The 24,027-nt window shown below is 41.4% G+C and overlaps 2 protein-coding genes across 6 annotated transcripts in view; one reads left to right on the top strand and one right to left on the bottom strand.

Annotated features, from left to right (window-relative positions):
* nhsl3 (NHS like 3) overlaps positions 1-18,357 on the top strand; it is a 36,360-nt gene extending 18,003 nt beyond the window's left edge. For 2 of the 5 annotated variants that reach the window (XM_026300276.1, XM_026300277.1), the window contains exons 5-12: positions 11,563-11,721; positions 11,924-11,967; positions 12,067-12,205; positions 12,612-12,719; positions 12,811-12,974; positions 13,061-13,240; positions 13,352-16,808; positions 17,256-18,357. In XM_026300276.1, coding sequence (XP_026156061.1) covers positions 11,563-11,721; positions 11,924-11,967; positions 12,067-12,205; positions 12,612-12,719; positions 12,811-12,974; positions 13,061-13,240; positions 13,352-16,808; positions 17,256-17,296 — 4,292 coding nt within the window. In that variant the 3' untranslated portion in view covers positions 17,297-18,357. Of the gene's footprint in view, positions 1-10,033; positions 10,201-11,562; positions 11,722-11,923; positions 11,968-12,066; positions 12,206-12,611; positions 12,720-12,810; positions 12,975-13,060; positions 13,241-13,351; positions 16,809-17,255 lie in introns of those variants that run through there. The other 3 variants (XM_026300279.1, XM_026300280.1, XM_026300278.1) reach the window with 3 other exon arrangements.
* A 206-nt stretch (positions 18,358-18,563) lies between these two features.
* On the bottom strand, positions 18,564-23,027 carry yars1 (tyrosyl-tRNA synthetase 1). Its single transcript, XM_026300281.1, has 14 exons — positions 22,922-23,027; positions 22,279-22,354; positions 22,049-22,195; positions 21,773-21,948; positions 21,533-21,662; positions 21,302-21,382; positions 21,001-21,093; positions 20,766-20,901; positions 20,569-20,654; positions 20,317-20,452; positions 20,062-20,171; positions 19,781-19,974; positions 19,544-19,685; positions 18,564-19,240 (listed from the first exon to the last, which is right to left on the bottom strand). Exons 2-14 carry the CDS (start codon positions 22,333-22,335, stop codon positions 19,130-19,132), a joined length of 1,599 nt encoding a protein of 532 aa, XP_026156066.1. The 5' UTR covers positions 22,336-22,354; positions 22,922-23,027; the 3' UTR covers positions 18,564-19,129.
* Positions 23,028-24,027: the final 1,000 nt, after the last annotated feature.

A 24,027-nucleotide genomic window follows, 5' to 3' on the forward strand; every position in this document is an offset into this window, starting at 1 on the left:
TTCTAAACTTCACTGAACTGAAGTTACCCATCAATCAAATGGCCATTACTGCTGGTCTCAAAATGCTCATTTAGCTTTTTCTTCTGGCGCTGCCAGTTTGGCAAGCTGCAATCATTCTTTTCTGATGTATGTTCTGGTTAGGGTTAGAAAAACAGGGCTCAAACTAATATTTCTGGATTATCTTTGGCATAAATTCAGGAACGTTCACCACAGTTTGACCAGTGCTACAATACTGGACTGGCAGTAATTATCTCTAATTGAAGCTGTTTAGTTATTTCTCCAAAATTATACTTGTATCAACACACAGGAGCTACAGAATCAGCATTTTGGTCCATTACAGGACACTAAAAGCTTCCTATGAATCCCACAATTCATGAATTAAAATGTATTAGCAGCTTTTGGAGAAGAAAAAGTTGAGTTTTCAACCATTTTTATTTAATAATAGTCATGGAGGAACTGTTGTAGTGAATAAAGGTCAATGTCATTGTGAGCAGTTGTGCATCTTCACATTAAGATGACCTGTGCACACTTTTTTTTTACAATTACAATTACAGAACCAATGACACTGACTCTGAAGCTACTTTTTGTAGTGTTAGTTCGTAAACAAGCAGCTCTATTTTTTGTTGAATGCTTTTTGCAAATGGTTGCTGAGTAATAAATCTAATACTCTCAATCACCAGCTATCAGTAACCTCAACAACTTGAGTTATGTCATCTTACTGGTGTCAGACCTTGGATTCTTGCAGGCAAATAGGTTACACTGGGGGTCTGAGTATCTGTGCCAAACAGATGGTGTTGAGCCACTGCCAGTCTAAGCCTCCTTTTTGTACTTCAGCATTTGGCAGCAGGTTTGCTCAGACATGCTGTCGTCCTTTCACGCAGACTTACGAGTGTTTTTAAACTGATTCAGTCGAAACTGTTTTGACTTGTTTACGTAAAGGAAGCTTAGTTCATTGGCCGTGCATAATGGGATTTCACTGAGGAAGACTGATGAGGGAAAGTGTTTCTGTGACCCTAATGAAGGTGCACACTTGGCAGAATGAGTTGTTGTTTTCTGTGGGCACACACACAAGTTAACACACAGCTCTCGCTCTCAGCAAATCTTCACTCACGTCCCCACACCGTACCACTTACAATGCTGGGAACATCAACACTCACTGTCTGTGCACTTGTGTGTGTGTGTGTGTGTGTGTGTGTGTGTGTGTGTTACATGTGTGGTGTGTATTGAACACAGGCTGCATCTGTTGAGGCCTAATGTGTCTGGCGTGATTTGGATGACACATAGTCAAACAAACTTAAAGCTGTTATTCTCCTCACTTGTACCTCACAGCACAGCACTGAGACAGCAGATCTAAATAACTTCAAATAAACTACATTGGACTATGAATCTGTGAAATCTGAAAAATCTTTTAAATATCTGTCCAACTATCTGTCTCTCACGAATTCATCAACTTCACTGAATTGTGATACTAAATCTGTACTCTTTAATAAAAGTGCTTTTTCCAGTTGCTCTACCAAGACTGTCTCTGTTGGGGATCTACCAATGACACCGTCAATGGAATCTACACAAAGATGATGGTGTTACAAGCAGAATCGTTGTGGAAATATGGAACCTATGGAACAAATCATGGAATTGTTTCCATAGTTCCATCACTTTTGTCTTTCTGGATTTATATCTGGTCTTGTCACTTTACTGAAAACCTGCACAAGAGGAAGCCTCAACACAAACAAACCTGTGCGAGTGCTCAAGACAGCAAATAAAACACAATGTCAAGACCTCGAAGTCAGCTCCATGCTCAATTGGAGATCCTTAAGAGTACCAGGAAACTGGAGCCAGAGGAGAGAAGGAAAGAGATGTTTCAAGCGCTGAAGGGAATGGAAATGAAGCGCAGAACGAGAGTTGCTCAGAGAGAAAAAGAGGAAAACGATAAAGAAACTGAAAGACTGCAAAGGGAGAAGGAAAGAATTAAAGAGGAGAGGAGAAGGCAGCGAGAGGAGGAGGAGGAGAGGAGGGCACGTGAGCAAAAGGCCCTGGAGAAACAGAAACAAGAGCAACTGAAGAAAGATAGGCTTCAGTGGGAAAAGGTGATGATGGTGGAGAAGCAGCCTATCATAAGGCCCAGACTGACTCAGAGTTATCTGAAAAAAGAGCAAAAGGCTGAAATTTGTCAAACACACGCAGTGAAAGACAAAGCCAGCTTAAAATGCCTGACCTCTGTGAGGAAGAACCAGGGCACATTAAAAGAAAACCTCTGTTGAACAACTGGGTTGGACAGCAGAAACCTGACTCTGAGACTGTAGAAGAGGAGCTTTACTCAAACATCCCCACTCTCTCTGCTGATAAAGCCAGCTCCAAATCTAAATGTATGTATCTCATTTGTATCCAATTAGATTTTTGTACTTACGTGATACTATACCCTTTTCTGTGCTTGTCATGATTTTTCCTTCGAAAAATCTGCAGTGTCTCAATCCTCGCAGTCCAAAAAGAGGCTGCAGGAGAGACTTAAGGCTGCGCTCTGGCTTGACAAGTGCCACAATCAGATGATGCAGAGGAAGAAGGGGCCTTGTAGGATCCCCGCGGACAGCACGAGAACGATTTTTCTGATCAATTTCACTGTCTCATTGCCCACATGTCCAGAAACGGTATCCTTAAAAAATGCATCTTCTGAATGTTACAGAGGATTTTACTGTTAACACTTTATGAACCGGTACTGTATAATTAAAGTCTGCTGCACTTAAAACATTTGACTTGTACTTCATTGAGTAGCTAAGATGTGATTAACTACAGAAGATTAACGGTCATGTCATACACTGTAGTATTAAACTACAGCACAGGGTCAAAATTATTTTAAAGGTCAGAGCTAAGCCTTAATTCAAAGATATAATGGTGAGGTCCCACATAAGGTTCGGGTTTGAACCTTGTGCACAAGTCCAGTACAAGTCATAGTGCACCTTCAAAGCATATACAGTATATTGATCAGCACGTAGATATGTCAGTACACTACTTAAAGGTATTCGCACATCCATTCTCCTGAAACATGGCCAAATATTGTATTATGTTTGACTACTACACTGAAGTAGAACATAATAACTCAAAAACACATATCTTGTGACTATATTGTGGGAGTATGGATATATTGTTTCCAGATTAGTGGCTATTACATGACACATTGACAGTGCCAGATTTGCCATTTACCGTTTAGGGAACACGGTTTGAGTTTTTCTTGCTCCTCTAAATCAACATTCCTGATGTTGTTTAAGCGTCAACATTGCTGTTGTGACAGCATAAGTCATGTTAAACTGCTTCTATATCCATTGGCCTCTGCTGGAGCAGTTAGCTGCTGAATCACATCATTAATCCATTATAAAGACAGAGTCCATGTACAAAAACGAACAAGGGGTGACTGTCTAACAGACAAGTCTGTCTGGACACTTTTACAATTTTTTCAAATGTCCACAGGACAATCGGTGCATGAAAAGATGTAAATGACATTCTGTTTAAAAGGAGAATCATATTCAGGCATACACTCTCATTTGCTTAAGAGACAAACCCGACTGTGACATTTGAATTAGTGTCATTATAGCAGTTGAAAAAATGTAAAGGTCTTTGCAAGTCTGAACTTCTTCTCCTGGTGCAACAGATGTCTTCGTCACAATGGCTGCTTTGTGGCGACAATTTAGGCCTCATGATCTGTGACAGTGGAGAGAGATACTATCCTCTGTTTGTCATCCAGCAAACAGACGTCTTGTCATTCTGAGAAAATTATTATTATTTTCTTTTATAACAGCACAGAGTCCATGAAATCACTGATTTGTTAAGGTAATTTTTTTTTATTGATGTAGAAGTTTTGGTGTATTGAATTTTCTTTCTTTTTGAAAGTAAAAAAGACAACTAGTCAGTAATTTAGTCTTAGAGTCTTTGCTTTGCCTCATTCAGAGATCTTAAGTGAAACTGCCTTAAAGGAATAGTCTGACATTTTAGAAAACAGACTTAATTAGACGAAAAGATTGATATTACTCATAGTAATGTAGTTAAGATGGATAGGTTAGTTTAACATAAAGGCTGGAAGCAGGGTGGGAGCACTTTGTCCTTTCAACACTGCAGGAACTAAAGAAATGAGATATAATGTCAATTAGTGAGCTTTAGGTGTGCTGGCTGTAGCATCAGTGGTATTAATCTTCTTAACTGAATTTAGTCAAGAAAGCAAATAAGTGACTTTCCCTAAATGTTAAACTATCATGTGACATAAAAAACTAGAGCTTGTTCACTGCAACAGCTGAAAACAGCCAAAAGACTTCACTGGAGGGGGATTTTATGCCTGACGAAGGACTCAGACTTGAAGGTGCTGGGCCTGTCATGTCCTGTTTTTGGACAGGAGTCTTCACTGACACTGGAAATCTTTCATTAAGTCATCAATCACAGTAAGTGAGACAGCTCGCCATTAGGAAGACTTAGCTTCAAATAACCTGTAACACCTGTAATGCCACTTTTACAAACCCTTTAGTGTAGTGTGATATTAAACATTCTCTTCTGAAGAGAATACATCTTGCAGAAAGTGACTTTACTGGACTAATATCTTATGTAAGGGTAGATTTTATCAGTTCTATCTGTGACTGAAACCTTTTTAGCTGTATGCTTTCCACTCTGCCTGTCTGGTGTCAAGTTTTTTTTTGTTTTTTTTTTTGGAGGTCTTTGTGTTTCTCCATTCCCTCTAATTTTCCAGGGTTACCCAGGGGACTCCTGTGCTCACTACCATGCCCCAACTGGAAACAAACAGATTTATTATCTTGTTTTGTGACTGCAGATGAATTTAGTGAACAATGGGTCAACTGTGTCTCGCTGTGAGTCATCCATATTTGTATCTGTGTTTACAGAGCTTTCAGTTGGGCTCCCAAAAAAGCTTTTAAGACAGAATGACAAGCAGTGAAAACCGTTCATCCTTTTTGAGGAAAAATACTCCTAATCCCCCTATCGGTTTCAGAGAGAGGAAGAACAGGAGAGAGAGTACGAGAGGGGAAAAAAGAGTGACAGTTTCTATTTTTAAACTGAGCGGCTGCTGCAGCTGCTAAGTTTAGCTTTGTGTTTGTGTGTTGTTGCACGGGGTCCTGAAGTGCAGTCAGTTGCTTCAGTTCAGATTTGCAGCCAAAATTTAGACCTATAGTGTTTAGACCTATAGCAGAGTTGATCTCTGCTATAGGTCTAAACACTATAGGTCTAAACAAACACAGCCACATTAGGGGCTTTTCAGCACACACTTTATTTCCTCTGTTAGAGAAGTTTGGATTTTCAGAGAAAAGAATATTACCAATTGATATGATTTTTTCACACTACAATATTTACTTTCTCACAATCCTACTTTTCTTTGGTCCTTTTCAAACCACTCTGTTCCTTTCTTGTTCTCTCTGTATCTCACTCCCTCTGTGACCCACCAAAGGAAATCAGAAAGGCAGGTGGTTCATGGGTAGTGACAGTTACTGTACTCGGTGATTTATGTCCTCTCTGCCCTGTACCTTCCTCTCATCTTCCCGTTTCCTTCTTCACCTTCCTTCAGTCTCTGTCCTCAGCTCTCAGGCCACTCCAGCTCTCATCTGGCAGCTACTGTATCTCCACAGTCCCTTTGTTCCACTTTCACATTTTGGATGTTTTATTTTTACAGTGACACTCTAATCGGATAGATACAGTGACGAATGAGGCTAATCTGAACAGTGTTCAGTTTATATTTTATTCTCAGCAAGACACCTGAGCACATGGTTTGAGAAATGATCATAACAAGATACATTTAAGTAGATATGTGTTGGAAATCAGCATCTCTGCTCTCCTGGTTAATACGACACTGATCAATATAGAAGAAGTCGTAACTCAAGTCCACTACAGCAGCCACAACATACAAATCAGGGGGAGCAGCTGAATGATGACCCCTGTATGTGTGTGTGTGTGTGTGTGGGTGTGTGTGTATGTGTGTATGCATGTGTGGTTTCATTACCTTTGTCTACAGCTGGATGGGAAAGTCACTGCAGCCAGTCATTGTGGTTAGAGGTCACAGGCACTCTGTGTATGTACCATCATCACCAAAGATGCTCCATTATTGTCCAAAAACCTAAAAACATATCAATGAACTACACTGCTGCACTATGTGACATGTTCCTATAATGCAGTGAATGGGTATGCACTATTTAGCCCTATTTGAGTAATGTTAGTTAAAAACTACAATGTCCAGCTGTTTTGAAAAAGTATTGTCTAGAAAATTGATTACTAGATTTTTGTCGAGGGATTGATTGTCTCTGCCTCTCCCCTTACCTTCTTCCTGTCCCGTGCAGCTTATGAGAGGGTGAGCTGAGGACATGAGATGAGCTAATATTCACTGATGTGGCCAAAGTATTGCATTTTCCAATAAGTGTGTGTCTGCATGTGTATTAGCGTCCGGATCTGGGCCTCGTCACTCCAGCAGGAGTCATATTTTACATTTAGCATTAGTACAGACTTGTCCTGTGTATCTACAGTAAATGTCCTCATCAGATGACCTGCTGTTTCTGCAGTCTCATACTTGAAGTGCACACAGTGTCAGAGTTGATGTAGCACACTCTAGTGGAGCAAGGAGTCATATGGGTGTGTGCAATGGATGACCGTGTTGATGTAGAGCAGCTTGTCTGTGTGATCTCTCCTCAGGGAGATGAGGTTTGTCTGCAGCTGCTCTTGGAAAACTGATAAATGTCCCTTTTACTAAGAAGTTTAGTCAGTTATGTCAAGTGTTTTTTTTTTGTTTTTTTTCACATATTATATCCAATATTTCTTCCAACTTAATAGGTGTGAAAGAAGTTATACATAAATTTCAGTTTAATAAACATGAGTACTGATCAGACTTTGAAAGCAGTTGCACAATGTCTTCCGAGAGTGAGAAATGTGATCCCATCAGGTTTACCTCGGATTGGGCTTGAGGCTACAGAAGAGCTGCATAATAAACCAGAGCCATGGGATTTGAAAGAAGTGGGCATTTAGAAGGCTTTATGAGCTCTAATGAAACACACTATTGATTTAAATAATGAGAACTCTAGGGTGCACTGGTTTTGAGCTTGACCCACACATGGGACTAATGGTGCAGTTAGGATGTCTCCACTTCTGGTCCAGCGACTTTGACAGTGAGGGGTTTTGACATATGGGGGGAGCTCAGAGCCGCTGCTCCTTTATGTTAAAAAGAGACAGTTCAGGTGGTTTGGGCATCACATCAGGATAGTTTGTAGTCATATCCAAATGGTAGGAGGTGACAGTGTAGACCCAAAACATGCTGGAGAGACCATATCCCAGCTAGCTTAGATGGATGGATGAAAAAAAACTAAAAGACAAAATGTAGAAACAATGTCTTTCCTTTGAAACGCTGTAGCACATACAGTTACATGTAGTTACATAACAGACTGGTTGCAGTCCACAGCGTGTCAGATCATTATCAGCATTATGAAAGACCAGCCCTAACCTATGAGATGTATTATCCTTTGTCATTTTAACAAGCCTGTTTTGTCAGCCCTCTGAACTCACTTGGTACTTCAACAGGCTGTATGACCTGCTAACAACTCTGGCACAGTTGACTTCAGTTTCCCTGAAAAGGCTATAAAATTCCATCTGATAATCTTTAACAATTTAACAATTCTTAAATGAAAGTATTTGGCACTCTAGAGTTGAATTTTTATAGGTTTATGTCTTTTTGGGAAGTTAGCATATGTTACTTTCTTCTATTCGTGCACTGTTATTTGGCTTATGCAGTGGAATTGTGTGTTGTGTGCTGATTCAAAGGCATTGGAAGCTCCTCTTGCCCCTGTCCCCCAGGACCAGATGGTGTCTCTTTAGGCCCTCTAATGAATATTGATATGAGGGTCTTGGTTAACAACAGGGGGGGCACAGGCACATGGTAAAGGTCTGCACTGGGTGTGGAAGGGATTTATTTTTAAAGAAAGAGACTGTTTGGGAGCTAAAGAGCCAAGTTAGTTTAAAACAAAGCTGTTGCCCAATGCACACAAGCTCCCACATAGCCATATTTGTAAACTGTCTTGCAGAAATGAATATGGATAAGTAATTGATTATGGACCTGTGTGTTGTCATCCACAGGATACTTCAAGATTTGATGTGAAGTAAAGCCATGGTATCAAAAGAATAGTATGACAATAAAATGAAAAACTGATGGATGGAGGGGAAACAAATGTCAGGAAAGAGGGAGTAGAAGGTGAAGAGATGGGAGGGTTAAGCTCCTGGCAGAGTTAATCCTCTGGCATGGCTCCCATATCTAAAGCTGCTCACCTGAAGGCCTCAGCTCATTCTGGCCCCCACCAACTTCAAGCCAGCACCCTGGGCTGGTCAACCTGACCCTGCACAGGGTGGTGATTTCTTCACTGGAGAAGCTTAGTATCCCCACCTTTTATTGTCTAGTGCCAGGAGTCAGGCATTGGTCCAGCGTGAGTAAAGGTAATTGTGTTACCGCCCTCCAGTGTGTCCCTCCAGCTGGTCCGGTTCTATGGGCCAGCTGCAGACCCCCACTGTGCCACCATAAAGATAAATTCAGAGGGCAAGCAGATCAAAATGCTCATACTTCATTGTGCCAATATACCAGAAAAACAGTCCTAAAACACCAGCACCATTTGTTTGTTTGGCAAAGGATCTGCCTTTTGAGTTTATTTTCATAGCCATGGATTTCATAGCCTCTGCAGTTTGTCAGGAAACATTAGTAGGCACATATTTTCTCATCCACACACACAGCACCATTAGAGATGATGAACCAAGGCTATGTCAGCTATTTATAACTCAAATTAGACTTCCATGGCTATAAGGCTAAAGGGCAGACAGGAAGAGAAAGGCAGGGAATGATGTGAGGGAAGAGAGATTGGCAGCGACAGAGTGGGCGGGAGAGGGGACCAGAGAAAATGATGTAGTCATACAGAGGAGGATGAGATGTACAGCCACCAAAATGGTTGTGTAGTTTTTCAGAGAGGACACAACCTTTACTGTCAAATGTAGCCGCTGTAGCCCTTCAATAATGAGACAGAGCATCAGACAGAGACATGGTGCTGAAACCTTTCATTAAGGAAAAACTAAAAATGGAACTTATAATAAAAATAATAAATATATCAGATATTATGGAACAGTTCTAGTGTTGATTAAAGCCACATTTGGCATCGATGATGGTAAACACAATAAGCATATCTATCTTTCTCTTTATATATATATGTATGGGTATATGTATATATGCTACAGCGGCTAAATTTGACAGTAAAGGTTGTGTCCTATATATACATATATACATATATAAATGTAAACCTGTAAAAACACATTTTTATGGCATTTACTACAGAATGCAGTTAATGTGAAAAATATTTTTAACAAATAACATTTGTTGCCTTTTTGCATAAAAATGCATGTAGTGTACAGCAGATCTAGTTATGAAGAAAGTTTACATCTTTGCATTTTTAATTATTTTTGTTTTTCTGGTTCAAGTCATTAAAATATATTTACATTTGTACATTATTTCAGTCATTTTTGAGGTAGTATTTTACATCATGATATAGTGTGAATATTGACAAAAGTGTCATCCAGTGCAAAAGTGATGTAAACCTAATAACGCCTTAAAAATCCATCTGTTTGATCTTTCCAGTCATTGAAATATATTCAACAAAAGAGAGAAATCACTCACGTATACTCACGTGTTTGTCTATATTGAGTGACGTGGGGGTAGATGCCTTCTGAAAGCCAAATTTTTGACGGCCATTTCACTTTCGGGGGAGTTTGCTCTTTGACAAAGTGGGAATCGCAATTGAGAGAGCCATGGTGAGCGACAGAGCAAAACAGAGGAGAGAGAGAGCAGAGGGGGAAGGGAGGAGGGTATCAGACTCAGGGATAAGGCAGCTGGGATAGGCTGCTTTTGCTGGAAGCAGATCTTATTGTGTACTTGTCCTTCTCAAGTCTCTCAGACACTGTGCAGGAGGAGGAGAGAGCTTCTCAGTCAGGCAACAGGCCGTCACCATCTCTCACTGACTGCTTTCAAGATTTTTATCATTTTTCTGTGTATCTTTGTAAAATACATTTTGTCAGCACTGACAGGAAAAGGACTTGTCAGACTCTGCTTTGCTTGATTTTGTATCTACAATGGCACTGGTGTAGGCATGGTGGTCTACTTGAGGAAGAGCATCCACTCCTTGCTATCTGTCTTCAAGAAGAAGGGTGAGTGCTGACTCATATGGTGGGGAGGGTCTGACAGGCCGTGGCTTTGACTTTAGGCTGCTGACCGAAATGATTGCCAGTTTATATGACACTGATACTTTCAACTTTGCATTAATGCTAAGCTTCTGGTGTTAACTGACTTTTTCAACGCCATAAAACTTTACCTTGTACTGATGATAATGCGTTTTTACTTTAGTGTAAAAATTCAATGACAGTTGCAGATCCTTCTTGCTGTTTAATGTCTGTCTTACACAGACATACACTGACATGCAAGGATTAGTGTTGAAGGCAGTTTGGGGGGGTTCTCTCTAATGACTTAAAGGGCTTAAGTGACTTTTTTGGCGATCGTCTTAATCAACCAAAATCCCTGATCCTCCTGCAGGGGTCTGGCAGAAACTCAGGCAGGTTTGCTTCTCTAGTTAATCACAACTGACAGTTACAACACCTTACATTTGATGAATTTCTACTACTACTTGTGTAGCAGAGGACCACAGACTTCCCCTCAGTTCCTTGGATTGTATCAGTCAGCCACAATGACCTGAGATTTCCCACAGCTTCACACAGGGAAGGGCATTGTGTCTGGGCTGCCTCACCTGTGTGAATCTGAAAGGATAAGGGTGGGAGTGTCTGCTACTTCACACACAAAAACACTTACAGTATGTACATCCACACTCACACAGTATTACCTAACCAGGTGAAACTGAAAGCCAGTGTTGAAAGTCAAAAAGGAGGGAAAGCAGACACTCTGAGCTGACCTTTGCTCAGTTAAAGGAACAGCCAGTTTACATGAGTGATTCTCTATTAGTCTCAGTCATGACATGAGACCCATTATGTTGTTGTAAAATACGTAAATGAATTAAAGCTGGCCTTGATATAGCACAAAATGATCCTGTCAGCTTTGCATCTAATTAGTACCAAATTTTCATTTTTTCATGTCTATTTTCTCTTCAAGCAGGTCCAGTTCCCACGCAGGAGGTCCTGCAACAGGAATCCAGTAGCATTTTTGCATACGCACAATCCTGATTATCTAATCCCCCAGGGACTAGCAAGGAAGAGAGATACAGTACTGCAGGAGATTAGCCAGGCAATAGGTTACCATTGACGGCCCGGCTAATTGCTGCTACAGGCAGTTCAGCAATTAACAGACACACAATCAGGCCAGGTGGAGGTACAGAGGATTCACTGTAAAGCTGATAAATGTTTTGGCAAATGTACACCTGTGTGTTGATGCTTGTACAAGGTCAAGGGAAATGGTAGTGGTAAAAGGTGGAAAGCTGCACAGTGGACAGCAAGTCTTTAATTTAATACAATCGTCTTGTCTTCACCAAATTTGTCCCCATTCTTTCACTTCTCTCCCGACAGCTGGCCCGAAGGGTAATGAAGATCAGAAAAAGTTGGCAGTCCACTACACAGCCTCTCAGCACTACCAGGAGAATGTTTTCATTGAGGGCAGTAGACCTCAGTACCTGGAGGACCTGCACACTGAGGCCCAGGAGGGACTCAAGATACTACAGCAGGAAGGTCAGATACATTCAGCTTTACACACACCACTTCATACTGTATAAACACTTACTGGTATATTTTTGTTTTTTAGTTAATTTGGTAGTATATAAACCTTAAACCTTATAGCTTATACACCCTTTATGATGACACTACATAGGTATAAATATGGATGGAATTTGAGTGTATTTTTTCAATAACCTTGTCCATTTGGTCTACACAGAACACAAGAATGGAGTTAACTTTCCTGACAATGAGAGCATTGCTGTAAGTGCATTAAACCTCTGTGGATCATATTTCCTGTACTTCCTACACACAGAGTGCTACCTAACTAAATACTGCCATGTGTGTGTATGTCCCCTGTAGTCGATGGACACTCTCCGTCCAGAACAGGATATCAGCTCCCAAGACCAAGGGGACTCTCCAGACTCCAGATCCACCACCGAGAATAATGACATTACAGTATCCACTGCTATGTCAACAAGGCCTTTGCCCACGCGTCAAGGTAAACAGCAGTCCTGTGGGTGTGTGGGTGTGTGTCTGTGTAGAGAAGAAACATCCGCATTTTGTTCCATTTTGAATCATCATCATAGTACTTCTGAAAGTACTTGAAATTTCTGGTGTACTTATTTAGCATGCACGTCTCATTCACAGCTGCTTGGTGGTGTTGCTGTTATGGTTTGAAATATACACACATTCAAAACATCTGAAGACAACACTGTGGCTGCCTCTGACATTTTGTGTATGCATACATGCCTGCGGTGTGGTCAATAGTCTGCTTATATTTCAAACATCCTTTTAAAAATCCTCAGGAAAAGCCAGTTCATCAACATATGTTACTGACTTTCAGTGTATTGCTGCTCTTATTAAACTCATCTGTTCTCCTGTGCTGTTTTTTTTTCCTCTCTCAGGTTCAACATTTAAGCCCTTGAACCCAGTGAAAAGATTAGATAAGAGTAGAAGAAGAAGCAGGAGGACCACCATCATGGGTATTCCTAACCAGGTCCACAAAGAGCTTGGTATGTCTTTCAGCATCATCCTTGCTTACTACCAGGTATCTATGGTATTAAACATTATTTCACAATTGACATGATCCACTGTTTTTTCCAGCAGTGCACAGAAGCTCCACCTTCCAGCCACTTGCTACCCAGCACTCTAATCACAATGGACAAGTCAATGGCAGTCAGTCGGGTGTCATTGTCATTCCTACAGTTGATGGAGGGACTCCAGTAACAAATAAGGAGGGAGCAAGAGTGCACCTATCAGAGCTGGAGGTAAAATTTCTTCACCCAGAATCGTATTAACACATGGTACAAGTTTTGAATTCACTTATAAATGGTCTTGTTGCCACTCACAATAGGCATCCCGAGGGGAGCAGCTTCTGTGGAAGCATCTACAGGCTGTGTACCAGGATGAGCCACCCATAACCCACCTCGGCTTTGGCTCCCATCTCTGCCCTACATCCAGCCTGAGACCTAAGTCTGTAGCTGTACCTGGCATGACCACTTTAACAATGCCTTCCTTCCTCCAGGAACCCCAGGTCTGAATGAAATCAAACTGTTATTTAAGGATATGCCCAAATTTCAGTATCTGGCAAAGTCTGGTCTTAACTATTCTTAACATTTTACTGTGTTCCTATTTATATTTTTAGGGCCCAGTCATGTCCATATCTCCTCAGGCCACCTATTTGTCTACAATTATCCCTAATGCGGTCTTGCCAGCCTCAATTGAAGTCATCGAGATTGACCGTAGCAGCAGTGTAAACCATGGCAGCAGTGTTCGTACTGTAAGCAAAAGCAGTCTGGCATCCGGAGACTCATCGGTCAGCCCTTTGTTGTCCAGAAGATCAGATGGTGACAGTTCCCAGGCTGACCATTGCCCCAACGACTCCACATTGATGCCCGCATCAGCTTCAGAATCAAACTGTGGCGAGTCACAATCTTCAAAGACCCTTGTTTCAAACTCCTCACCTGTTTCCTCTAAGGGGAGCACACGCAGTGATAATTCCCAGAGTGTGGGTCTGAATGGGGACCAAGACCTTGTCAGTCTGCGTAGCTCAGTTAGCATGATTAGCAGCCCCAGCAGTAAGAACAAAAGTATTTTTACAGGACTAAGGTCTGAGTCTGGTGTGTCAAGGTCAGTGACTGCCGGGGAAGAGGTAAAGAACAAACAAAACTTCACTCGTAATCTTTCGGTTATGAAGACCAAGCAACCACCAGCACCTCCACGCAGAACAAACTCTCTGCACACTAATAAGATTAGGAGCAACTCCAGGACTCCGGTGGATAGCAAAAATCTCAATAACTTTTTGTCTGGAGAGCTGACAACTGATACAGAAAATACTGTAGAACGGGATGAGATTAAGTTAGCCAGTGCAGATACCAGTCCAATCCCCAACTGTGAATTGAATTCTGCAGGTACTTCCACCAGTCGCACACAGGCCTCATCTGGTGAAGCTAGAGAAGCAACACGGATCCAGTCAGAATCCAGCAGCTCCTCTCCACAAAAAACTCCTTCAGATGGGGGGAAATTTGAACGGACCATGTCTCCTTCCAGTGGCTATTCCAGTCAGAGTGGAACTCCAACACTTTCCCCAAAAGGGATCTCACCCACATCCCCAGATAAACAGAAGAAGAAACCAGTCAAACCAGAGAGATCAGTCTCTCGGGCCTCTTCCTCAGCAGCTTCTCCTTCCTCCTCTCTTACCTCTCTGTCATCTGGTTCATCTGAGCCTGTTGGTACAGGTGTCTCCACACATAGCCCCAGTCTGCCTCCACAGGGATCACCAACTACTGTTTCTCCAAAAGAGCTCAATCCAAATAATAACTTTTCATCGCTGAGAGCAGAATTCAGAGAGCTATTAAATATCCCACCACCTCCAAAAGTCAAAGCACCATGTCCCCCTCCTCCAGAGACATGGGTTCACAACAGACGCACCTTTGAGCTTCTGTGTGGACCTTGCCCGAGTGTGACCAAAGTAACCCAGACACCAGAACAGATATCGAGCAGCACAGTTAAACAAACAGGGGCTCAGACTGAATCTAGCAAAGAGATGCAAATTTTGGTTGAAAAACAGACAACTACAGAAAATTCTCCCTTAGAACTGTCAGAAAGCAAAGCAAAACCAGGGACATTGAACACAATGGATTCTGAAGATGTCCGCAAGGAATTGGAGGCTAGGAAATGTCCACATACAGAACAAGAGAAAGTGGAAGAATGTACAGACTTTCAGATGCAAAAGGAGAGTAATACCCCAGTAGCAGTGGACCCTGTGAGTCAAGTGAGAACACCAAAGAAAGCTCCCCCTCCTGTCATGAAGAAACCTATGATAATACTGCCCAGGGAAGAACTGGTGTCAACAGAACACTCAGTGGATAAACAGCTAAAGGAAATGAGTAACAGTGCCAGAACTGAAATTCAATTAGCTGTCCAGAACCATATAACCTCTTCACAGAACGGGATTATGGTTTTGGTTGATCAGAGTAATAATGAGTTGGACAAAAGTGAGGTCACATCCATGGAGGAATTTCCAGTAGAGGTGTCCAAAGTGAGTAAGGTCTCACCACCACCTACCCCTCCCCCAGCATACCACCCTACACCTCCTCCCTCAAGAAAGACACTACCATCAGTGGCATCTGTACCACTAGATGAATTACAGACAGTACAGGAGGAGATCCATGTTGTAGAGTCTTCCTGGCCACCTCCACCACCTCCTTTGGAGGGCGACTCAGTTTTTGATGGTGCAGATGAGGTAGACTTTCCTCCACCTCCTCCACCCTTTGTGATAGACAGTTTACCAGATGGGATGGACATTTGTATGACAAAGCTGGACGTCTCAGAAAAACCTGCAGAGGAATCTCAACAGATAGATCTGGATTCAAGTAAAGCTGAGGTGTTTGTACATGGACAAATTCCAGATTTGCTGCCTCCTGTTCCACAACCAGTAGTAACTGAGAACAAACAAGAGGTTGTCTTGGAAGTTTCAAAAGCTAACACTGCTGATGAGATTTCTTGCCAACCACTGCAGAATGTTTCATCTGTATCAGACAGTATTCCACCTCCACCAGTGGAAGCGCCTCTACCATCTCTTACAAGAGCAGAGAACCAAGTAACCGTCTCAGCCTTGGTTCCTTCCAGCAGTTTCTTGAGGCAAGACTCTCTGAAAATTGAAGATCAATCTCCCTCTGAGCTCCCCGTCAGTGTTCAGCCTCAAGCTCCAATTACAGTCCCAGTAGCACCCCCTTTACCAGCAGATAATTTAACTAATGGAGTTAATTTCAGAAGGCAGCCTGCTGTAGGAAACCGAGACACCAGGAGCAAAGAGCTCCTTTCCCGCCACAAAAGTGCTCCCATTCCTAAAGAGGATGCTAACATACCTCTTGTAACCCCCTCCTTGCTTCAGATGGTTCGACTCAGATCAGTCAACATGAGTGAAAATGAGGTGAAAGCTCTTTCCGAAGACAAGCCAAAAAATGAGGGAGCTCCAGTTCAGGAGAATAGCCCAGTCTCTATCCCAGGACCTCAAAACATTCCACAAAAGCCTATCCGCAAATCTCTGTCTCTAAAATCGCCACCTCAGACAGTAAAATCAACATCTGTGACATTAAATACTCCTTCAATGCGCTTACAGGAAGCCATACGTATGAAAACTGCAGCCATGTCCACAAGAGATGGTATTCCATCCCGGCTGGGCGTGAGATCCCCAACTTCCAGCTATATTGGTGAACCAGGAGCTGTAGCTCTGAAATCACCTGAAGGATGTGACATGCACAAGTCTCCAGCTTCTACTGCCAGCTTTATCTTCTCAAGGAGCACAAAAAAGGTTATGGACACTGCAGCTGCCTCGTCTCCTGATGCTCAGGCAAGTCTGACACAAATCTTAGCAGCTGAGCTAATGCAGGTTTCTGGCCAATCAAGGGCCGTTGCTTTCTCCAATGGTGGTTTGAAGTGTGATAAAGTTCCTCCACCAGTAGCTAAGAAGCCGCCACATGGCAGCATCAGCCCTTCAAAGAATCATCCTGCTTATTCAGGAGAGATGGAGTTCGTTGTTGAGGGCAATGGAGCAATAGGACAAGTACAACATATGAGTGGAATAACTCCTGAGACAAGTAAGAGCAGCAGCATCATTTGTATCAATCATTTTTTGTAATAACCTTTGTGAAAGTCACAGACATCGATGTGTTTCAGTGTACTTCTACTGTGCAAACTCATAAAGGTTGTTCACTGGAAGCATAAATCCAATTTTTGTCATGAATTATTACCACAATTTTAAACACATAAGCAATTTAACAATGCTATACAAAGCATATTTTATGCTCCATACCATCAAGAGAAAAGTGCCCACACAGAATCCTTCCACACAAACACTGTACAAATAGTGCCTGCTCGCCTACAGGTTTTTTTTTAGTTCAAGAGTATGTGTTTCAGTCACCCTTAACCTGAAGCTCATGATCATGTCGCAGTAAATGAATTAGATTAGGTAAGAATTCAAATTACTTGTAACTGTATTATGTCATTGCCATAATGTCTAACATCCTCTTGTCTTCCGTCTCCAGCTACAAGAGTGACAGTGGATACAATTGAAACACTGTTTTGAAGAGCTTTGTGGTGATTAACTAAGGACCAGACTCATATCAAGGAACAAGCAAAGAGGACAAACAAGTTAAAGGACAACTCACAACAAGGACTGACATAACTGAGAGACATTAAGCTCAACTATTGGAGTCCTGTGTGTTTAGTCTTCTCCAAAAGCCTTAGCCTGTATTGGCCTTCCTACACATTTATGCAAAACAAAGATATCACTCTCAATTTCTTATGATAGCTTTATTCTGGAGTATTTTTCTATAGTTTCTCTCTTATTACGGCTCCTCAGGATGAAATGATGTACATTGGCTGAGCTGTAGGTATTTGGCTGTTTGAGATCCCCTCCTGGAGGCTGAATTAGCTAGTGTTCACCGCAGCAAGAATTTTAAAACACTGATAAAGCATTTCTGTACAGAAGTATATTGTCTGTTAAGTCTTTTTCCTTGGTTGTAATATAATACATAATATTCATGGGGAATTAATTTGTCAGAAAAGGCTGACGATGACATCCACTACAGAGCAATTTTTAATCACTCAGTTTCGGTCTTGCTTAATTCAGTGAAGTAGATGCCCCTGGATACCTGAGGGAAAAGCGATGCTGCATACTCACTCGAACGAGAGAGGAATTTTTTCAGTTAGGACAATGGTATTTTGTAAAGCTATAGATGATAAAGTATTAGGACATGACACAGAAAAGCATCTGATTATAGCCACTGCTAAAATGTCAAATAGATGTTTACAGATGTTTACAGATCTAATCAATCTTCACAATCTCTGCTTGGGTTTAGTAAACATCAGCCCAGTACATATTATAAACCAATATCACAAGTATTCTATTTATTTATGTGTGATCGTTTCCACTAGTAGCACTGGCATTCACCTTTTCCTATCAATTATGAAATATTTATGATTTCATTTGAAAAACACTTTTAGGGCTAAGGCTGTGAGTGATGATTGATACACTGGAATAGACTAAGTGTGAGATCAGTGATTTTAGTAAACGTTTTTGACCTCAAATTTTCATCCAAGCCCCTTTGCTGGAAAAATCCAGCTCATCACTATTTGCACAAAATGCTTTGCCCCAGCAAAATCATTAGGTAGATGAATTATATTGACTCTTTGCAACGGGTCAAAAAAAAAAAAAAAAAAGTCTACATTTTGAATATTATACTGAATTATGTACAGTTATTCTATAAATAAAATGTATTCAAATAATGTTTCCTGCATTTATCCTTTGAAATGTGGAACACTAAATACATCACAAGTATTTAACTCCTGCAGACCACAGAATTCAGCATTTATTTCATATTAGAGTTTATGCATATTTTGACAATTGATTTCTGTACAACACTAGCCCCAGTTTACCACTTAGTATACACCCGATGTCTGAAATCCATAAAAAACATTCTTACTGATTACACATGGTAGATTCACAACTACGTTTTAACTTAAAGGCAAACACCATGATGTGATATTGTCCAGGAAAAGTGTTGAACATTAAGTCTCTTTATAATGCCAGAGATTTTTTTATAACCTATTTCCATGAATGAGCAACATTCAAGTAATCAAGCCTCCTTTACCTAAGTGGGCCCAGTTATCTGCTGTTTTCAGAAAGAGGTGTTACATTTGTACAACTAAGTACATTAACAAAACCGTGCAGCAGATGGTAAACAGAAAGAAACTAAGGAAATCATTAGGTTGATTAGTTACATCAGACAGTCCAAAGCTTCTGAGATGTCGATACCCTGTCATTCTCCAAGAAACATCCACAAGAAGATTGATGAAAGCGTACTGGTAGTAATGTGGTCAGCAGGAGTAGCTTTAGTGGTGAATGTTGCATGTATGTCTAGCTGATGTTGCCTCCTTTGAGTGTCTTACATGTGATCTGTCCTAGTTTGGTCATCAGCTGCTTGTCTTTCCACTGAGCTACACACTCATCTGAGATCTTTAGGTCAACCTGGAAGAAGATAGAAAAGTGAAGTGATTTTATTCCAAGCGGACTTTAATCACACATTAGTTTATATTTTTTTGGTTAAAATTCTAATTTTGAACTGAAAATATAATCTTTCATGACAGATCTATTTCCACAGAAGTTACCTCATAGTAGAAAAAGCACAGGCGATATTGGTAATGGGTTTATTCTATCAAGATGTACTGGTAGGACAGTGAGTTACTATGAAGAACAGCATGGTTTGGACTTCAGAGCACCAAACCAGAATGAAATTAGTCAATGAAACATTGAAATCTGACTGAAATGTACCTGTAGTTTCTCCCACACCTTCTTCTTGGGGTTGAGTCTGTCGTCTGGTTTGCCTGACTCGTATCCCTCCACAAAAACCCGGTCCCCTGCTGATGAACCCTCAGGGGGATCCAGAGGCTCCACCCTCCTGGGATCACCTTCACTAAAAATCAGTCAATCACACAGAGCGAAGAAATGTATAAACATTAGGCTGGGGGACACGCTTTATTTTGTTGTTGCAAAACAAAGGACACTCACATGGAGGCACACAGCAGCATGGCTTGGGATTCAATCCCACGCATCTTTTGGGGTTTCAGATTACACAGCATCAACACCATCCTGTCCTGCAGGTCCTCCTGTGAGATGTAGGCTACCAGCCCGCTGACTACCGTCCTTGGCTCTGCCTCACCCACATCTATCTTCTCTAAGTAAAGTGAATCTGCGTCTGGATGCTTAAAGGAAGAAGAAAAAAAAAAACTCTTAGAACTGATATTATTTGTCATCTGATTAAGCCTCATGTGACCATTTTAATCTCATACCTTCTCCACACTGATGATCTTGCCTACCCTGATGTCCAGCCTAGAGGGAACCAGCTCATCATCCTCTCCTCCTCCTCCTCCTCCTGCCTTGCCCCCCTTTCCTCCAGCTTCTAATCACACACAAACACGAATGACAGTAAGCACTCTGCATGTAGCGACAACATATTAATGCAAAAGCCATTCTATTGTATTTCAGCTGGAAAAGTTAACATGAGGTGAAAGGAGGAAGGCATAATGAGTGGGCTGAACACTGACTTGTCTTTGAGGGGTCAGGGTAGGCCAAGTTGGTTAGTTTACGGAGCTCAGGCAACGCAAACTTCTTTCTGATTGGCTCCAGAAGTTGGTTTAGTGCAACTTCTACTGAGGCCTTCAGATCTCCTGGATGGATCATCTGAAAAATGCAGAGATAGACAATGATCAGAGCCTCACAGGAGGAGAAAACTGAACATTTCAGCAGAGATCTCAATTAAGGAAGGCTTTTTTATCTTCAGTTAAACCAGACTGTACCTCCTCAGCAAAGTCCTTCTCCACATCTTCAAACACAGTGTAGATTTTGTCTCCACCCCATTTAGGGTCTCTTTTGATGCAGAAGTCTGAAACACACATGGATCCCAAACATCAGCTCATGTCACATTCTTTTTTTCTTTTCTTTATCTTTACAAGTAGAGACAAATTATCAAAAATTCAGGGATTTTTTTTTTTACCTCCATGTAGAGGGAAGAGGACATATTTGACAAATGAGAGGACTCCATTGTTCTGGATGTTGCCTGGCTCACAGAAAGCCTTTTTCAGCTTCTTCTTCACATCTTCTCTGGAATCCAGTAAATCAATCTTTGACTCCTGAAGCCACAAAGAGATGATGACATTATGGTTAGTCACAAGCATTAGAAAAAGATGCTCCATCCTCCACCTCAACTAGTAATATGTCTGCAATCTTACTTCTTCAGAGGAGCTCATCTTGGCCCCTGTCAGTCCTGGTACCATCGGGTTCATCAGATGGGCACGCTTAGCATAGCCAAGAGAGGGCAAGTACTAGTGACAAAGAAAAAGCTACATTTTATTTTCCATTATTTTCCCAAATCATGTTTTCAAAGAGTAATTACAATTACAATTACATACAATATTGCCATTGTCAAGTACGGAAAAGAAAGTATTTACTGAAAATAAAAATAAGATAAAGAACTCAGAAAGGAGGGAAGCAAGAGGGCTAAGGGTTAACATGGATGGAGCGAGATGCCACCTTCTCTGCCAGAGTGAAAATCTTCCTCTGGTCAACTCCTCCAAACTGGGCGTCCACCTTCAGGTACTCCTCATCCAAGGCCTGAGAACAAAGACATGATGAACACTTATAATGTCACAAAAATGGACATTTTTGATGACATTTAGTCAGGGTATTGGAAGATGCTGTGTAATATTATAACATCTTGATAAGTCTGGTACGTACTACTACATCTAACAACAGTGTTATTACCTGTAATCCAGGGTAGAGCAGACCACTCAGCAAAGGATGCTCCACCTGTTTGACGACCTCAGCTCCAGCCTTCTTTGCATCATGCTCTGTCACCATGGAGGACAGACGGTACACATCCAGAGTGTACTCTCTGACAAACAATAAAATACAAACCTAAAACTTTAGGCTGCAGTTACAATAGCAGAGTGTAAGATTAAATACATTCAGAAATAACTAAGACTGTCTGGGAGTACAATTCACCTGCTCAGCTGGTAGTCAGTTCCTTTAACAAACTTGAGTTTTTCAAGAGGCACACCAATGCTCTCTAACATGGCCTTGATGACCTGTTCATAGTACTTCACCCTGAGCTCCAGCAGCTCCCAGGGGGCCTTCATATTATCAAGGTAGGCATGCAAGTCTGCAAACAGAATAGTGACCTAAGGAAGAGAAAAAGAAACAAAAAAATGTGTGTGTATACTCCTGGTAAGCAGGAAGTTCAGATTAAATCCCTTTAGGACAGAGATGAGATGCACCCACCTCACATCCAGCCTTGAGGAAGTCTGCTATCTTGGACATGGGGACAAAATAAGCCACATGAGGTTTGCCAGTGGTCGCTGTGCCCCAGTACACCTTCAGCTCTCTCTCCTGAAGAACCTGCTTCAGCTTCTCCTCGCCAAGGACCTCCTGCAGAACACACAGTTACAGATTCATAAGACCAGACTATAAGGAGGCTGTGATCACTGAGTGTGAGGGTCTCTGGGCCCCACCTGAAGGTTCCTGGTGATGAGGTCGAACTTCTCATCTGGACTTAGCTGGTCAGCCATGTTGCAACAGACCTTCTGACTAGGAAGATAAGAGTTTAAACATTGTTATGAGTATGAATGGCAGCAGCTTCCTTTCATTTTGTATTTCTACAGCTCAGACTCCATTGAACACCTCCCAGTTCACTGTTGCCCTTATGAGCAGACGAGAGAGTAACATTACAATATTTCTCACAATCGGATTGGATGTTTCCCAATATTACATATAGTTAATTTCCCTAAGGCTGCGCCATGGTGAGCTGTTAAGAGTAAAACGAGTCATGTTGCTGCTGTGAAAGGTGACGCTAATTCTAGACTGTTTGATAATGAGACAACCTGGGAGCTTAATGTTAACCAAATCTTTGCAATAAAAAGTCCAGTCCATCCGTATGTGGAGCACAGGTAGACACCTCTAAAACAGCTGCACCACCTTTACCATCAGGCTGACTGTGGCTAAGGCTATGGGGTTAGCAACAAAACCATGTGCCGCTCACGGTACCTTGCTCCGCCGGTGTTTCAGGCCAAAGCCAAATATGGTGGGCAGCTATGAGTTAATCTGACAGCGACATCAGATTACCATCAAGTCGCACTGTACAACCAGCTGACTTACCTCAAAACCGATACTTCTTACAGCGAGGCGTGGATGAGAGACGCCGGGGACCTGTCAGTGTGTTGCGTCAGCGACAGCTCCAGCTCTGCGATCGACTCCTTGTGGATCCAGGGGAAAACAATCGAAAGCAGACAAAGCCCCTATTTCCTAAGCACTGAAATATTTAGTAAAATATGTCTGTATGCACTTTTATCCACCTTTCCTTTTTAAACTTTACTGTTAAAGGGCGCCGGGCGAAGGATTATTGCTGGACTACATTGCATTTCCAGTGGTGGGAAGTACGTTTACTCAAATACTGTACTTAAATACGATTTTGAGGTACTTAAAACTTGAGGATTTCCATTTATGCTACTTCACAGTAGGCAAATATTATACTTTTAACTCGAACACATTGATTTGATAACATTAGTTACTACTTTGCAGATTAACATTAATAATGCAAACATTGTATAACCATGAAACAATTTATCCCAAGTGGGAAAAACACAAGCTACCCAGCAAACTGTGAAGTAATAACTGAGCAAATTTACCAACTGCAACATTAAACTGATGAAAACATTAATGCATCATTAACAACAACAACAATAATAATGATTATAATAATACCCCTGCCTTTCACCCAAAGAGAGCTGTGATAGGCTCCAGCAGATCCCTGTGACCCTAAATAGGAATAAGCATGTATAGATAATGTAAGGATGGATAATAATAATAACAACAACAACAACAACAATAATACTAAGTTAAATGCTCCATTCTGGTTACTGAGTCAATTAAGTTTTGGATGATTTTGACTGTTACGAGACTAGTTTTGTTTTATTATTACATTTACTTTTTTAAATAAAGGATACTTCTTAAATACGATTGTACATGATATATTCTGCATTTCCATATCTCTAAAGCCTCCTCCCCATGAACAGTTAAATTATATGTCTTGAATTATGCTGTTTTCTTTTACACCAAATGTCAATGTTTATAAATATTACTGCAGAAAAAGACAACATGCGTTTTCTTGTTCACTATTGGTCAACTTGCCGCTGCAGTATGACTCTGTCTGATTGGACGCTTCGACTAAACTGATCTCTCATTGGTTGAAGGTGACGCGGGCG

This window comes from Mastacembelus armatus, chromosome 11, assembly GCF_900324485.2.
Source record: "Mastacembelus armatus chromosome 11, fMasArm1.2, whole genome shotgun sequence".
NCBI classification, from domain to species: Eukaryota; Metazoa; Chordata; class Actinopteri; order Synbranchiformes; family Mastacembelidae; genus Mastacembelus; species Mastacembelus armatus.

Coding starts and splice junctions, on each gene's coding strand:
- yars1 (XM_026300281.1), bottom strand. CDS start 22,335: ATGGCTGACCAGCTAAGTCCAGATGAGAAGTTCGACCTCATCACCAGG. Junction 21,949..22,048: donor TCCTCAAGGCTGGATGTGAG/GTGGGTGCATCT, acceptor TCTCTTCCTTAG/GTCACTATTCTGTTTGCAGA. Junction 21,094..21,301: donor TTTTCACTCTGGCAGAGAAG/GTGGCATCTCGC, acceptor CTTTGTCACTAG/TACTTGCCCTCTCTTGGCTA.